Below are 18137 nucleotides of genomic sequence, written 5' to 3' on the forward strand. Positions count from 1 at the left end.
AATTATACAGATGTGAGTTCAAAGTATTATGCCCCGTTATTACCTGAACCAGTTGGCGCAGTGAGTTACGGTTTAATTTTACAATGTTCCCCAAGTTTGCCTGGTATGGCTCCTTAAGAAAGAGTTTGGTCTGCTTACACAGATGAGTGTCCTGCCACCTAGATTTGTGCGCTTTTTCAGCCCACTCTCTACAGGCCTTTTTACGGTCCGATTTCCCAGGCCCGCAAACGGTTACTTTACTAGAGAGGTTATTGCAAAGGTCCATGTGTGACATGGGCCCTTTGAATCCCCTCCCATACCATCCCAACCATTGGTTGTTCACTTGCAAACGATACATTGTTGAAAGTGCGACTCTTTGAATCCGAATGTCCATCGGCTCAAGCCCGAATAGGCACTCCAAACTCGCAGAGGGAGTATTCCTCATGGTTCCAGAGGTCGACAGCATTGCCACCCTCTGTACCCTATCCAGGAGTTTCATATGGCATTTGACTTTCGAAGCACTGCACCACACCACTGCTCCATACTCCATTGTCGGTCGGACGATGGTTTTATACATCCACATCACTGTAGAGGGTCTAAGTCCCCATGTGGGTCCAATCGCCCTTTTACAGACAGCCAGGGCCATCATACCCTTGGTAGCCCGTACAATGTGGTTTCCAAGATAGCTTGCTGTCAATTGTGACCCCAAGATATTTTGCAGATTTAGTAAACGGAATAGGTTTTCCAGCAATACTAAGTAAAGCTTCGCTCCCTACCCGCTTGCTCGTGAGTAGAATGGCAGCCACCTTGTCGCCCTCAACGCCGAGGTCTACTTGCTGACTCCACCTATTCACTATATTGATGCTCCGTTGAGCATCCTGTACCACTGTCCCCAGATCCAGTCCGCGACTCAAAGTACTTATATCATCGGCATAGCCGTTTGAGTACACCTGTGGTAAAGAGTTCCTCAATTTCTTGGGTACCTCATCCACCACTAGGTTCCAGAGCAGGGGAGAAAGTACGCCACCTTGTGGGCAGCCCCTTTCCGCCACTCTGCTTAACCCGTGAGATGCTGTACGCACCACCCGGTTTCTAAGCATGTGCGAGATTAACCTTGCACACACCGGATCGACTTTATTCCTGTACATACCATCCTCAATGGACTGAACCGTTGCATCACTGAACGCCCCCCGAATGTCCATGAACACAACAATTGCGTGCTCACGTGTCCTCAGGGTTCCTTCAGCTCTTGCAACGATTTGGTGCATTGCGGATTCCGTTGACCTACCTTTCATATACGCGTACTGGTTGTTGTCCATCAGTCCCCCTATTAGTTCGGGAGTCCTGATGTGCCAGTCAATCAGACGTTCGACCATATGGGGTACCTATCAAAAGGTATTATCGAGTACGTTCAGTCTTGATGTGGGGTGAATTGCAACTGGGCAATTTGAGCTAATGGTAGAAACTGGTTCATTCGATGACGCCGAATTCCTACCCTTCTAAGGTTAAACATACAAAACGGCAAATTGACATGAAAAAATGGCATGCGGTTTTGTACTAACTTTTATTTATGACATAAACCAATTCCTACACTTAATAATGCAAAGCTATATTAAGAAGGAGGTTTGATTAAAATTCTTGGAGATCGTAAGTATTTTTTTATATTTACATCGACAAACTATAAAATAAATAATTTTTGTAAAAAACAGTCTTCTGTGGGATAGTGAGTCGCAAATAAAAAAAGAAAACAAGAAATTTTGTATTTTGTAATTTGACCGAGAGCAGACAAAGGAAGAATTTATTATATTTAAAAATTTTAGGATTCGAATTGCTTGCAAGTTGCCAAACCGTGGGCCCAACAGTTTTTGAAAAATTATTTAAGAAACGAAATTACATATTTTAATATCATCCGCATTTTAAAGGGTGTTAATAAAGTCCGATCCCATGCATTTTTTGGAGCGTGGTTGTTACAAATTCAGCTGGAACTTTTGAACCAGTGAAGTTATTTATTTCAAATTTTTACCATGGGAGGAACAACTAAACGTGTAAGTCATGAGCATCTTAGCGTTGAGATACAAACATTGCATCAGCAGGGGCTTAAACCTACAGAAATTGTGCAAAAATTGGGCTGCAGCCGCAGAACTGTTTGGAAATGGAAGAATAAAAATTTTGTCCACGACAAAAAGCGACCCGGGCGACCCAGAAAGGTGTCACCTACCACAAAAAGAATGATTAAAAACAGACTTTGCAAGAAAACCGGTAGTTCATTACGTAATTGAGCAAGGGAGTTAAATGACTCAAAACGCTATAAAGAGAAGAAGAAGCAAATTAACTGTGTGACCGTGCAAAAATTTGTGAAAACTACGAAGTGGGGTCACACAGCTTACAAACTAACCAAAAAAACCTCTCATGTCACAAAAATATATCGATGACCGTCTGAAATTTGAAGAACTCCTTCAGAAAAGTGCCCATTTGAGTGAAAAAAGACTTGGTGAAGAATTGCGCAGTCACATCCTTTGGACTGACGAATCTATTATTGAACTATATCCAAAATTGAACCAACAAAATGTTCGTTACAGGACAGAAAACAAATCGGATGTACCATCAAGAGCGATCCCAAAATTCGGGCTTAAAGTTATGGTAGCGGGTGGATTTTGTGCACGTTGCGTGACCCCTCTACATATCATACCAAAAGGCCAATCAGTCAATGCAAAGCATTATATGGAAAAAATATTACCTATCTATTTCGATAGCATGGGGAACAAGGAAATATTTCCGAATGAAAGAAAAATAGTTTTCATGCAGGATGGTGCTATAGCCCATACAGCAAAAGCGAGTTTGAGTCTCATCAAGACGCAAGTTTCAACGGTCTGGAGCCAGGGGGTGTGGGCCGCTAACGGCCCAGATTTGAATCCCCTGAACAACCAGTGGTCCATACTTAAGGAAAATGTATACAAAGAGCCACAACCCCGGACGAGGGAAGAGCTAGTAAAAAAAAGTTCAAGATGTATGGAATTCGATTTCCAGAGGCACATTGGAAAAATTAGCACAGAGCCTTAAACAAAGAGTTGAGGGCATGGTTAAAGTAAATGGTAACAAGACCAAATACTAAGGTAAATATGTCGAACATTTTTTGTAAGTATCACGGGTAGTTTTTTTTTATACTAGCCTTCACTTTTTTACAGGAAAAATGGGATCGGACTTTATTAACACCCTGTATTTATATTTCAAATTCGGACATTATCGAAGGAGAGCTTGATTTCCTTTCTAAACATTATCCATCAAGACGATTTTACAAAGGGAAAGAAGTCTTTGAGCAACGAGCTCATTCCTGGCATATGAGAAACCAAAGATTATCCAAAGTGCCAAAATATTTCGCACAATTGTTGGAGAGTGGAATTTACGGACGGCTTCTCTGGGAGGAGATTCACCAAAAGTATTTACATCGTAGGCCGGTTAAATTCGATCCGCCAGCCAATGCTTTTTTTTAAGTTGGTGGGTGCAATCCTAACATTATTCATTCTATGCGGGGGAACAACTTTGCTGGCCAGTTTCAGCTTTGTGGTTGAAGTACGTAATATAATTTTGGGACTCAGTGCACAGTACTTGCGCCTTATTGACCGTAAAATTATATACGTGTGTTTTAAATTTAAAACATATTGCTCCTTCGGAAAACTATAATATAAGTAAGGAATAGATTGTTAGGAAATTTACTAAATTTACTATTGTTCTTAAGAACAATATGTTATACATATTAACTTTGTAAATATATCGATTATATATTGCTCCATAAAATGTCAATTCTTATTCTTCAGCCAGCACTTATGTTCAACCTCTACAAAATTTTTACCCTCCACGAATATTTCTAAGTAATATGCTGATCCAGTCACTAATAAATATGGTATGTCTGGTGGTTGATGGGCCCGGGTTTAAGGTCCTGTAAAATTTGAACCAGCTAATGGATTCTCTTAAAATTGGCAGCAAGTATAGGTAGCTGGAAAGCTGTTATTGTTAAAAAGCATGTTATTGTCCAGAGGATTACCCTCACTCACTTACTGACCGCTTATCCTGTTTTTCCATCGTACATAACCTAGAAGTAAACCATTTTCCACACTCCTCTGCAATGTGCTTGGGTTAATTTTGTGCGTGTCCCTGGTACTTACATTATTAATTATTAGAGAATTAACTTATAAGAAACGAACCCCCTAGTGGGTGTGGTATCTAAATAAGATCTGCATAAAGCTCTGAATAAAGATAAATTGAGTTGAATTAAGCTCTGCAAAGAGCCTCTCGTGTTTTAGATAATAACTTGTTCATTAATTATTAATTGTTCATTAATTAATAACTAAATTTGTTTCTCTGCAACTAAATTTTACACCACTCACCTTCATAAATTACGCTGGGGAACAAGTCTCGTTCATTTAGTGAGAAATTAAAAAAATTGGCAGATTCCTTAATCAGATAGTGATATAGTGTGTAGAAAATCAAAAACTTTGACTTACAAAGGCGTTCTATTTTACAATAGTTTGTCACTGAGTAATAGGGCAGTAGGGAAAATCAGAAATACGTTCTTCCTAGGTACGTCTTGATTTTTGTACAATAATTAAATTTGTCTGTATCCGTTAGAATAAGATGCAGCTTAAACTGATTCATACATATTTATGTATATATAGATACATACATATGTAATTGGATGCTTGAAACCTAACGACATTTACTAAGAAATATGAGTTCTCTCGCAGCTTCTGACGGGGCTACACGCATCTGTCTCTCGCTCCTGCTGCATGGATTTCTACCATCTGGGTCACGGGTGGTTGTCTAGGGCAAGTAAAGTGCGTGTCAGGGAGTATTGCCAGAGTGAGCTTCGTCCACTCACACCCCCCACCTGCGACCCTGTTCACGCCCCCTGACCCCACCCGCCCCAGCAACGACAAGGTGTGCCATCAGGCAAAGAGGATACGCCGGACTTCTGGCCCCGTCAGATCTACGCTCGGGAGGACTCCCCCAGGTAGGTTTTTGCTTGGTAAATCGGGGTGGTAACCGTGGGGAGGAGTGGTTGGTGGAAGAGTGGGGGAGGGGATCGTGCATGCGGGAGGACAGCAGAGGCGGGTCTACGGGGGTCCCATGACCTGGTTTTGTTGTGATGGGGGAAGGGGAAAGTGGGGGAGTCGCTCGGCCCCGGCTACGGCTTCTGTAGTTGAGATACATAAACTATGTGCTGTTTGGCTGGCGATTGTGAAAGGACCCTGACTGGCGATTATTATTATGTGTATGATGATGGTGACGGCGGTGGGGATAGCGACTTGTCGAAATGATTTGGGCGTAGAGATTAAATTTCACAATAGAGTTTTTAATTAGTCACGACAATTTCAAATTATTACAATGGGTGATTATCTTTTAGAATGTGACGGGCCGAATGTTCCTCCTCGGAGACAAGAATGAGAATGGTCAAACTTTTCACAATAATTATTATGGGAGACGGCCAGAGGGGCCGTCTCCAAAATCAATGCACCAATCACAATAAGACACGCACACAATTAATTTAAGGTCACATTTTACAAGGACAACTGGTTTTTAAGAGGAAAAGAAACTTTTTTTAATTTTATAGATCAGCAACAACTTACATCACACTTGTAGGGTTTCTCACCACTGTGGGCCTTGGCGTGGATTGCGAACCCGTTCGCAGTTGCAAAAGTTGAGCCACTGGAAAAACATGTATTTAACTTTCTAAATAAATCCCCCATTTGCAACAATTATCCAGTCAAATTAAGAAAAAATTACCAGATGTCGCAAACCCATGGGTCGTCGCCATGATGCTTGATCCGATGCGCCTTTAAAGTCCTGGGCTCTAAAAACTCTTCCTTACAATCTGTGCACACGACGCGTCGCTTGAGGGCGTCAGGTACGTCAGATTTGTCCCGCCGCATGGGTTTGTCCGGTCTGTGGCGTTTGATGTGCTCTGACAGACGTTTAGCAAGGGGAAAATTCTTCCCGCACACGTGGCAGATGTGAATGGACGGGAGGTGGACGAGATTTACGTGTTTGGCAAGGGCAGCCTTGTCGAAACATGATTCCCCGCGCTGCTCACATTTTACCGATTTTGCTCCCAAATGTCGGCGCATGTGCCTGAAGAAGGAAATCAAATAGAGCGTTTTTTAATGACGTAAATAGCTACAATTTTGAGTTTTCCACAGAATTGCGAGTTCCAATGTGGACAAAATTATACGCCGATGGATAACATTTGCGGAATAGATGCAACAATTCCCAGCAACATTAAGTTTTTGTTACCGTACATTAGTAACAAAAATCTGGTAACAGGTATGTATTACCAGGTGGTGACAATATTCATGTAAGTATATAAGTCTACTCCATGGTAGAATATTTGTCACTAATAAGTTATAACCACACTTGTAATATCTGCTACAAAGCAAGAAGTAATAAATATAACAACTTTGGTAACAAATCAAATGACATGCCATGACAAATTAGCTAAAGCTGTAGAATCTAACTTTGAGTTTTGCTGAGAATTAACTCCCAATTGCAATTCCCACCTTACCATTAGTGCAGTTAACAAAAATTAACACTACTCTCTCTTACCTCTCTAGGCCCGACTTAAGTGAACAACGGATTCCGCATTGGTTACACACAAACCCGCCCTTTTTGTCGTGGTGCTTCTTAACATGTTTTGCCAACTCTGTCTCGTTGTCAAGTATTGCGTCACAAGTTCCACAAACGAACTTCTGGTTCCCCTCATGAACTGAGGCCATGTGCTGTTGTAAATTTTCCTCAAACGAAAACGTCTTGTTGCACTTGTCACATGAGAACTTGTTGTCGTGATAAGTTCTCACATGCCTGGCGAGACAGGAGGCCCGAGAAAATGTAGAGGTGCAGGAGGTGCACGGATATTTGGTGGAGATTCCGGGGTGGGCAGTCTTGACGTGGGTGTCCCTTAACTTCATAGCGTTAAATGTGAGTGGACAGGACGGCTCGTGACAGGCGAATGGGTGATCGTGTTTGGAATGTATGAGTAGACAGTGCTTGTCGATAAAGGATTTTCCGCAGCGGTCACACTTCTCTGGTTTTTCGCCCGTGTGACGGAGACGGATGTGTCTGAAGGGTAAATTAAAATTGGTTTAAATTGTTGTATTACGGATATATTCAATATAGACGTAAAAATTGGCAAAACTTTTGAAAGCAAGTGGTCGTAGTATTTATAGAAAGACTTAAGTGAGGTCGGTGATTAATTTTAAAGAGACTTGAATGCAGTACAACTTTAATTCTAAAAAGACTTAAGTGCAGTAGATGCTTAATTTTAAAACGAGTTGAGCGTCCAAGAATAACATGTAATATGACAGCACTACGTGGTTTTCAAATTAAGGATCGACTGCACTTAAAACTTATTAGGATTAGTATAATGAAATTATTTTTTTATACAAACATACATACCTCTCCAAGTCCACCTTATCGAAACATGCGTCCCCACATTGGGGGCAGATAGAGCGTTTCTTATTATGAATGACGTAATGCTGTTTGAGCTCCTCATCGTCGCTAAAACGTCTGTCACACACGTCGCAAACGATCGGTTTGTCCGCTTCAACCTTGTAGAGGGTCACGTGACGGGTGAAATTTGCTTCTAGCGCGAAACTCTTGGTGCATTGGGGACATGAGAATATCTTCTCGCCAGTTTCGTGGCGCGCCACCATGTGCGCGGCGAGCGCATTTTCGTGAGCAAATGCCCGATTGCAGAGGGCGCACCGGATGCGGGGAAACACGTCCGGATGGGTGGTTTTGACGTGGGTGGCTCTTGCTGTCTCGGAGTCGAATTTGAAATCGCACTTTGGCGCCAGGCAGGCGAAGGGGTGACCACGTGATGCGTGACGGTTTAGCGTGACCAGTTTGGAGAATGATTTTCCGCACGGACCGCATTTGAAGGGAAGGGGGCCAATAGCTCCGTACTTGATGGCAGGTCTGTAATAAAGAAAGAGTGGATCATTTTATCTAATATAGTAGTGATAGTTATTATAGTTAGTTATATTTGCAATCTCCTCACGATCACTTCATACTCCGTATTTCCACAAACTTTTACTAAATAGAAACATTCCCACCGGCTCGCAAAGTTGCGAAGAAACTCCTGGACATTTTCAGAAAAGGTTTTACGAAATTTTGCATATCATAAACTTAGGTGGCTGTGCTAAATTTGCGAGATTTATAACGTTGATGTGAGTACGGTCAAAAATGAGCTATTTTTTATCAGAGCAAAAAATTATTACACCTCTTTAAGAAACTTCCCCCCAAAAATTACCACTTGTAGTAAATAAACACAGTTTTCATACCCTTCAGAATGATTTGATTTTTTGACAACAGTCCGCCGCCGCACACCTCGTCGGATAGGTTTGGATTCAGAACTGACGTAGAACTCAGGATCGTCGTCGTTGCTGTTTTCCGTCTCGTCCTCACTACTTGTACCGACACCAGTGGACCCCTGGAAACTGTCACCGTCTTGAAAGACTCGATTAACAAAGTCATCAACGAGGTCAAGGTCAGCCTCGTATTCGACCTTGATTTCAGAAGTTTCCACCACGGCCCCACTGATACCGTCGTGTTTCCCCTTGGACGAAACATGGGTGAGATCATCGACATCAGGTTTAATATCACCCCAGATTTCGGGAGGACTAACGGCCAGTTGTTTCGTAGTGACTAATTTTTGAGGTTTTTTCTGCTCGAGTATGGTAGGAAGCTTTTCCGTGTGTGTGGAAGATTTAACTGAAAATTTTCCCAGTGGTTTAGACGAAATTCGAGAACTTCTTCTAGACTTGGTGGGTATCTCCGGTGAGGGTGGAGGAGCCTTCCGCTTGCTGTGGGGTAATATATAAATTAAGATAAATAATCCGGGAGAATTATGGAGATACTCCTTGTTGTAAGGAACGATTTTCTACCCTGGGTTTTTCATGAAGACTTCAAAATAGAAGATTAGACACTTTTAAATAACGTGTAAAATAATACCGTGTTCGAGCTGTGCCTGGTAGCAATCTTGTTCCAGATTTGTGAGGAGAGGAATCGTTTCTTTTCCGCTTGCTGTAATAAAGAAGGGTTTGAATTTAACCGTCCACTAATTTAGCTGAAAGTATCCACTTTATTGAAACCTCCTTCTGGCTGAACTTTTCAGTACATATGATTTTCCACTGCATATTGTCACTATCCAATTAGCTAGTGTTCCACTTCTTTAGTGAACTTAGCACTTTTATTAAAAAATGCAAAAATCTCAGCAAATGCAATCCAATGAATTCAGAAGCCATAATACACAAATATTTCACAACAGTAAAGGATTGGTGAGCTATATCAACCAATCCGCGTTTAAAATATTGATCTATAGATAAATCAGGAATAAGTGTGCTAGCAAAAGATGCCCAAACTAATTAGTTTCTATTTGTTATGTCATCTAAAATCCGATTTCATATCCCACTTTACCATCCCATGCATGAAATAAACTGATAAAATTCTAATATTGTCAAATATTGGGTAAATATCCGTACATAATTCGGTAATGGGTCTGTCACCGGTGGTGACTAATAGTCACTAACTATGCATGCATATATGACTCTACAACCATGCTAATAAATTTGTCATGACTGATGATAATGACCGATGATTTGTTACCAAAGTGGTAATATTTGTTACTGCTTGGTGACAGTTCTTACCAGAGTGGATATTAATTTACTAGTTGTTGGTAACAAACGTACTACCCTGGTATGAAAATAGGCGACCCAAAACCACCCACCCCCGTTTTGTTTACGTAATATTTGGACGTCCCCTATCCCCCCTATCTGTTACGAAACTACTGTCACTGTACTGTAGAGCATTACAAAATGTTAGGTATGCAAATATTTACCAAGTTGAAATAATATAATTATTGGACGATTAGTTTCTAGGTTTATTATAATTAATTACTGGAACTATTATTTAAACCAAAGATTTATTGTTGTTGATGAATAGCAACACACGAGCGGATCAGCAGCGGAATCAAATTCGTGCCACGACTTTCTCCTCGCCAGTTGGACTCGGGGCAGGAGAAACAAAGGAAATGGCGTTTTTTTCATGCAAGCTATAGCATGCGGATGAATGAAATAAATGAAAATCAGTACATCCATACGTAGATTAGCTAATAATTTATAAGTAATAAGTTAGTTTGTACTTAAATATGTATATAACACTTTTTATATTTGTTCAACATTACAAACAGCCGTATGAAAGAATACATCTTTAGCTCCACCCTCAATCCCAAATCTCTCAGCTAGCACCTTGAAACCCAGGGATGTCATACCGATTTAAGGATGTCATTTCGTTTAATTTGTAATCGGAAGTCTAGATGACCTTATTTCCTTATGACAACTTGAATTTTGTAGTTTTGACCTTTTTCGACAAATTTCGACATCTTTCGACATAAATATCTTAACCTTCCTAATTAGCTTGAAAATTAAAAAATTAGGCATTTTGACCTTATTTATTCATTTCAGCTTTAATATGGAGGATTTGACCATTTTTCGACATTTTTTTTTACTCATTTCGATATGTATCTATGTCGAAAGATGTCGAAATTAGCCGGAAAGCGGTCAAAACTACAAAATTCAAGTTGTCATAAGTAAATAAGGTCATCTAGACTTCCGATTAGAAATTAAACGAAATGACATCCTTAAATCGGTATGACATCCCTGGGTTTCAAGGTGCTAGCTGAGAGATTTGGAATTGAGGGTGGATCTAAAGTGGTATTCTTTCGTACGGCTGATTACAAATATTATTAAAAACGGTAGCGTAGTTGCAATTGAATGGCATCTTGAATAAATGTCAAGGGCTGTAACTACCCCCTGAGCTAAATATGTATTTGGACAATTATTGACGATATTTAGTGTAATTTTTACTGAAATTTGTCTATATGTATGTACATGTGTTCAAAAATTATAATTTATTCTCCTTGTTGAAAATAGGTAATTTAGTTCTCAATCCTTCCCTCTCTCTTTAGATTCCTTCTCATGCTCTTGTTCATGTCTAGTTAAAACATACCTAAAGAGCATATATTTGTTAAACCTCATTGATGTAAAAGGTAGAGATTTAATTCTCAAATTGCAAACTTCTCATATTCGCATGGAAAATAACTTGAGTTGCTAAACAATTATCACACACTAAATTATTTTCGACTTGTAAATATGTATCTTGTGATTTTATGGTATCTCTGCTGTACAATAAAATTAATATATTCTCCGTGTTCACGTGAACAAAGTTAAGTACATGCGTCACTAGCAGTACGCCACCTTTTAATAAAAAATAAGCCTACTAATTTTCAAGTATCAGTCCAATCTCACTCTTACGAGGAAACATAAATTGTAAATTGTCTTCTTATCTAAATAGGTTTACATAGACACCAAAATGAAGGTTTTCTCAAGTATAGTAATATTTGCCATCTTCATAGTTCCAAAAACATTGGGAAGTTTCAGCTCTGAGGATGAGGAAAATCTATTATTGAGAGGACGTAAGTAGGATGGGAATTCAATAAATATATTCAATCACAAAAGATTTTTTTAAATTTTGTAATCCAGGACCCTGTCACGCTGTCGGAACAAAGGTGGCCATAACTCGACCGTACGGCGGCGTGCGTTTGTACGGCCACACCCAAGAGAGATGTTTGTGTCCGTAAATTGCCAAAAGCTACTTGGTATTGTGTTTCCGGTCTACTTAGCAAGTTCCTATTTATTACGAGATAAAATGAGTTTTTTGAACTGTTTTAGAAACCTTGGAACATTTAGTCAATTATATATTAACATACATAAATAACTAGTCGATACACTCTCAGAAATATTGTTAAGATTTGTAGACGTACAGATATATGACCCTACCGCCATGGTGATAAATTTATCACCGACTAGTCACCGACTAGTTATCATTATAAGCAGATTGGTTATAATTGAAACCAAGGCGGTTACGTTTGTAACCATTCGGTTACAAATTTATGACCAATCGGTGATGAAGCTTATCACCATTTCGGTAGAGTCATATACGTCTAAATCTGGTGATAATCATCACCCAATTTCTCCGAGTGTACGAATCGCACTGGTAACAAAACGGTGTTAGCAACTGGCGTATTGAATTCCAATATCTATTTTTGCATATGTGCAAACATATATATGTGTCCCAAGATAATGTGAAACAAAATATACAAAATAAAAACTTTTAAGTTCTATATTTGTGGTAAATTTTAAGTGTTTATTTTTTAATTAACAATTTTCATTGGGTAAAACATGAAGAGATGTTATGTTTGGATACACTGTACATTGATGTTCATTCATCCCAAGTTTTAAATTTTATAATAGATAAGATTTCACAAAGGTACGATATTACGGGTGAAGGAGAATAATTAATGCAAGGTGAGAGAATTGTCACTCGGAAATCCATTCACTTTTGGGGACAAGTTTTGCAGTAAAACTGCATAAAATTCTATTTTTTCACATTCGTCTGCATTCAAATTCGACAAATATAAGTTATATAATCATAGAAGTAGTAGAGTTTAAAATTTAGTTATCTTTCAAAAGGGTATACGTATAAATTTATTTTATGCTTTTCAAAAAATTCTGTGAGTAAGATTCGGTTTACTTTTCTAAATGATTTATTAAGTTGAAGTGGCAGAAGGTATATTAAAACTTCTGATATCAATTCTTATACATAAATTTTGCCCTAACTAAATAACAAATATTTAAAATCGACTAAATCGGTTTTTAAAAATCTCAAGTTCCCCCATGGGGTCAAATTCGTACTTTTCATGCAAAACTTTGTTGTCTTTCTCCTATCATTGTGACCAAACTACTGGAGCTACAGGGGAGAAATTTGGCAGGGACAATCCTAAATTTTCAAAATTTGACCTGTTTGACCTTAAATTAAGGTCACAATGTCGCCAAAAAACCAGTCATGATTCAAGGTCAAACAGGTCAAATTTTGAAAATATGGAAGGATATGGAAGGTTAATAACCGAAATTTCGAAACTTTTTTAACATTCAAACGTAGCGCCTAAAGGAAGCGTTATTTCAAAAAACATGATCTCAGGTGGGCACTCCCCACATATCTCAAGAATACGATTTGATTAAGATCATGTCAAAAAATCGAAATTTCGACATGTTACCCCAGTGAGAATGAAGTGACCCAAAATTCAACTATTTGAATTTTCGCGCGTCAGGGAGGCCTTACTTCAAACAAAGCTTGTTATGATTTTTGTACCTACATTGATTGTGGAGATTACGTAAGCGACCGTTTTTTAATATCATTCGCCCAGACCATTTGAGAACATATTTAGTGTTCCCACTACTACATTACACATAAAGGTCAATAGGTCAAACACTAATGAAAATTTGGAAAAACTGTAAGCGTACCCTATCCCTACATTTGGAAGGAGCGTCTAATGCCCTTTACCGCATCCTTCTATCTCTTAAGGGTTCCCTACACGACCCCCTAAAAATTAACGTTGCTCGACCCAACAATATACTATATGTTTCACATATACTTCCATGCAGCATGGACGTAGATGATGAAAAAATAGAAAAAGTAGTATATTGTGCATAGTTTAGTATAAATGGGAACCCTGGATTTGAACGGCACGTTAGAATGCTCCCTTGTTAGTCGTTTACATAATAACAACAGTTTTAATTCTAATTTATTTGATTCAGCTCTCCTCTCTCTTAGTTGTCCTATATCTTGTTGACTGCAAGAATCTGCAGCTCATTTAATTTTATTAATGCATTGCTAAATTTTGAATACAAAGGAAATGATAATTTAAATGCATATTTATCTGTAGTAACGGTGCAACGGCATTTGAAGGCTATTTAACTTTATTTAAAGTTATTTTATTTTTGGCCACCATCTATGTACTCTGCCCATACACGGTAAAAAATCCCCTCGGTATTTCAGTACGGGCGTACTTAAAATGCGACCCTGAGACATCCCCACTTAAATTAAGTACATTCTCGCTTCTCGCAAGTGGGAATGTACTTAATTTAAGTGGGGATGTCTCAGGGTCGCATTTTAAGTACGCCCGTACTGAAATACCGAGGGGATTTTTTTCCGTGTACTCTGTCCATACCCATAGACTATGGGCCATAGTGAAATAATTTTTGCAAATATTTTCAGTAGGCGGAATATACATATCATCAAAAGACGCTTTATCTCTATATCATATTATTTATGTATAATATCATAAATATGTTCATAGATACACATAATTTACGCATCACATAGCATAAGGTCACTTAAGCATTCCTGGCTCAAAGTTTGTCGATATTTCCCAATCTGATATCAGTTTAATTAAAACTTTTACTTCAATTTGACTTATTTCTCAGTAAAGGACAATAAACATGTTTCATAGAAAAATTGGAAGATTAGATAGCAGACAGAAATTTACGTGTAACTTCTCTACAAGCATATGTATGTCTGTATTACGTGCGCTTGACCATGGCTGCAGGTACGTCATTCCATATAGTAATCCTACATGTTGCAGCCCGTTTGAACTTTCATGAACGGTGAGTAGCATCCAAATTGAAGTTTGAAGTGTTTCGCATCCAAATAAAAGTAAAAGGACGACAGAGTGATTTGGTCAGTTGGGATTAATAAGGAGGAATTAACCAATAATTTTTTGTGTTTATAAATTTTATTATTAAACACTAAAAAATGGTATATGGGACATATTCGTGGTTCCACGTTGGAATTTTAATTCTGTATAGCGTCACATTGGCCCAATGTCAAAGTTGTGATGATAACCCACAGGCAATTAGGACATTATTTTATAAATACTTTTTTGTAATTGCACGATATTGATTAACTTTATTAATTAAATATGAACTTATCATTAGCCAGTGGATTGTCCACCCTGGGAGGAGGGCGTCCCGACTTATCACCCATATCCCACTTCAGGACCGGGAAGATTTCCCACGATCGCAAATGCGTGAACAATTATATTTGATTTTTGAGTAATGAAAGTTCTTAGTAATGAAAACTTGCAACAGTTGTAGCTATTCTATATATCAAGTAATACGACCAAAATATGACTGCTTATATCGTCCCCTAAACCTCTACTCACTACTTAGTAATTAGGACAAGTAAGATTTGCATGTGCAATGCATAGTAAAGCAAGGTTAAAATTACAACAAAACATTTGTTGATGTATTATTAAATATGAAATACAAAATTCATATAAAACACTTGGTAAAACGCTATTCAATTTTGTAACATTAATTGCGCTTTATCTTTAAGACAAGACATTCAACATTCTTATAGTTCTCAACATTCTCATAATCTCTATGATCATACAACAATAAACGCTTGGCAAAGGTGGTGAAAGTAGAAATTGTAAATTTATACAAGGTGGGGATATTAAATATACTGATCTGATCGTAGATCAGTTAGCTATAAAAAAAATTAATGCATCCCGTGTTTTATACGGGCTATAGCCTAGTTATAAATATGTAGATACACATAACGTACGCTTAATGTTGCATAAGGTCACTTAGGCATTCCTGGCACAAAGTTCGTCGATATTTTTCCAATCTGATATCAGTTTAATCAAAACTGTTGAATCAATTTGATTTATTTCTCAGTAAAGGACGATGGACGATAAGGTATATTTCAAAGAAAAATTGGATGATTAGATAGCAGACAGAAATTTACGAGTAACCTCTCTACAAATATATGTCAGTGTTACATTCGCTTGGCTATGGCTGCAGTTTCGTCAACCCCATTTCATAATTTTATATACTCTTATCATTTCGCAGACCGATTGAACTTTCATCATCGAAGAGTTGTATCCAAATTGAAGTTTGAAGTGTTTCGCATCCAAATAAAAGCAAAAAGGTGACCGAGTGATTTAGTCAGTTGGGATTAATCAGTAGGAACGAACCAACAATTTTTTGAGTTGGAGATTTATTGAGTATAAATTTTAATATCAAAATTAAAAAATGGGGCACGGGTAGGACACCTTGGTCCTTGGAGTGGGTTTGATTCCATGCAGGAATCTGCGATGTGCGCTCAGCCCCTTTTTGCTTTTGACTCGCGTGGGGCAAAGGTCCCATTGGAAGGCGCGCGAGAATGAGGTGAGGATTATGTTGGAGCAATTCTTGCGGGCGATGTGTTCCCGCAAAGTGGTCTGGGTCCGATAAGCGGAAGAGCAGGTGGGACAGATGTAGGATCGTTCTGAAAATGTGGAAAAGTTTTAACGATTTTAATGTAAGTATTGGTAAGTTGTTTATAATATTTTAAAATAAAACTGCCCCTTGCAAAATTTGTAAAAAAATCTGGCTTGTGAATTTTGCATTATTTAGATATGTCTCCTTTTATTGGCGGTGTTCCTAAACACCGGCGTAACATTACAGGATATAAATTTTTCTCTATCTTGCCTATGTCAAGTGCTCCACGAGATTTACGAACAGCGCAATAAAGGGACAGAGCCCAATGGTCTATTTCTTAAAATTAGACACCTTTACCCATACGATGTGCATACAAAAAAGGGTCTAATTATAATAAATAGAGCATAATCCCGTTCGTGTAAAGATTAATGGATCGTGTAAAACAATAAAAAGTTTGTTTAGAAATCTTGGAAACTTGAAAACAAAGCTACAAAAATTGTAAAGAATGACTCAAAAATATAACCGTACCTTTCGTATGACTTTTGAGATGATGTCGAAGATGTGACGCCCACTTGAAAGATCTCTCGCATTGTGGACATTGATGCATTTGTGGGGGTTGGTACAAACTACAGCGCCACCTTTTCCTCGCCTTAATGAACTTCTGTTTTAAGTCGGACAACTTATCGGCATCCTTCTCAAGTTCGGGCCACTCCGGAGTGTGGCGCAATTTGTGCATTTCGCACATGACCCAGGAGAAGTGTAATTCAGGACAGGTGTCACAGGCGAAGGGGCGTGGTCCATGGTCATTTTCGCGATGGGTTTCTAAATCTTGCTTTGTCGGGAATTTTTCTCCGCAGACGTAACATGGGTGACGAGATTCGAGATGGTCGTCTGGATTAGGGGAGGGCTGAAATTATTTAGAGAAATTTTTACTTAAAATTGGAACACGCAAGATTAATTATGTAAATACATGGAAAGTTTGTCCCGAAACAAAATTATCCATGCATTCCGTAGAAATTATTTTTACAGATTTATAAAATGGTGTGTAATAATTATCATAAATTTAATTATACTACAGATTCCTGACTTGGAACATTATAATGTTCTTGATGTCGGTAAAAATTTGGTCAATATATGGACCAAATCTTTACCATGAGTCCATATGTACATACGAATATGTACAAAAGTTCGTATTCTTATAAGTGATATTAATATTTTTTGTGCGTAACGAATCTGTAGCAATTTATAAATCAATGTTAATGAATTATTAATTACCGAGTTAATTGCTGTGTCGCTATCTTGATCATCTTCATTACAATCACCGTGGTCCAATTCACCCTCCTCAGCTTCTATAATAATTTCCTCCTCGATTTTTATTGGATCTACATGATCCAAGGAATCCAGTCTGGCCCAAAGTTTGGACTTTTCGGGTAAAATAATTCGTCTGTTAAAGGAAAAAAATGTATTTTTTGAAACGTCTGTTATAAACATGCATAAAAACTTTTTTATTTATTTTTTAATTATTCTGCGACTTACAATGTCTCCAATTCCACCCCCTCATTGAGAAGAATGTTGATATCGTGTTGTTCTAAAATATGTAACGCAATTCCAGGTTCGTGAGGAAGTTGTGAATCGCAAATTTTACACTGACATGAACAACGGTGTGACATTACTAAATTTAATTGTAAACTTTTGAAGAAAATACGCGAAGAAATGTGTCCCTTTGAAAATATGTTAAGATCTAATTGTTGGATGGTTGGTTTGTATTTGAATTAACTTTCTAAGTGGCTTCTAGATTAAATACAAAATAAATTGTGCTGTTGACAGTATAATTTTCCTGAGAGAGAAAATGTTTACAATTTACGGGTATGTTTATGGAGAGTTAAAAAAAACTTGTATGGAACAGCAGCTGAGGATGGTGGTGGTGGTTCATTCCCTGGGTATAGTGAAACCTTTCCGTACTGTGTGATGTAGAATTTGTCACAGTTTTACTGCGCTTGTATG

General features: G+C 38.3%; 3 protein-coding genes and 1 long non-coding RNA gene across 14 annotated transcripts in view; 1 reads left to right on the forward strand and 3 right to left on the reverse strand.

Moving 5' to 3' along the window:
• LOC110858869 overlaps positions 1-18137 on the reverse strand; it is a 123615-nt gene that overhangs the window by 84233 nt on the left and 21245 nt on the right. The window lies entirely within an intron of this gene.
• LOC118438550 (zinc finger protein 184-like) lies at positions 5314-10317 on the reverse strand. Its single transcript, XM_035859006.1, has 6 exons — positions 10301-10317; positions 8313-8834; positions 7426-7947; positions 6577-7089; positions 5761-6105; positions 5314-5682 (listed from the first exon to the last, which is right to left on the reverse strand). Exons 1-6 carry the CDS (start codon positions 10315-10317, stop codon positions 5589-5591), a joined length of 2013 nt encoding a protein of 670 aa, XP_035714899.1. The 3' UTR covers positions 5314-5588.
• On the forward strand, positions 11317-12213 carry LOC110858868. Its single transcript, XR_002548775.2, has 2 exons — positions 11317-11503; positions 11571-12213. It is a non-coding gene; the product is annotated as an uncharacterized LOC110858868 (long non-coding RNA).
• Positions 14648-18035, reverse strand: LOC110858863 (zinc finger protein 628). The gene is made up of 4 exons (XM_022107749.2): positions 17670-18035; positions 17409-17577; positions 16662-17040; positions 14648-16200 (listed from the first exon to the last, which is right to left on the reverse strand). The coding sequence occupies exons 1-4, from the start codon at positions 17801-17803 to the stop codon at positions 15959-15961; spliced, it is 924 nt and encodes a 307-aa protein (XP_021963441.1). The 5' UTR covers positions 17804-18035; the 3' UTR covers positions 14648-15958.

The sequence above is a fragment of the Folsomia candida genome, unplaced genomic scaffold (assembly GCF_002217175.1).
Source record: "Folsomia candida strain VU population unplaced genomic scaffold, ASM221717v1 Fcan01_Sc023, whole genome shotgun sequence".
Classification (NCBI taxonomy): domain Eukaryota; kingdom Metazoa; phylum Arthropoda; class Collembola; order Entomobryomorpha; family Isotomidae; genus Folsomia; species Folsomia candida.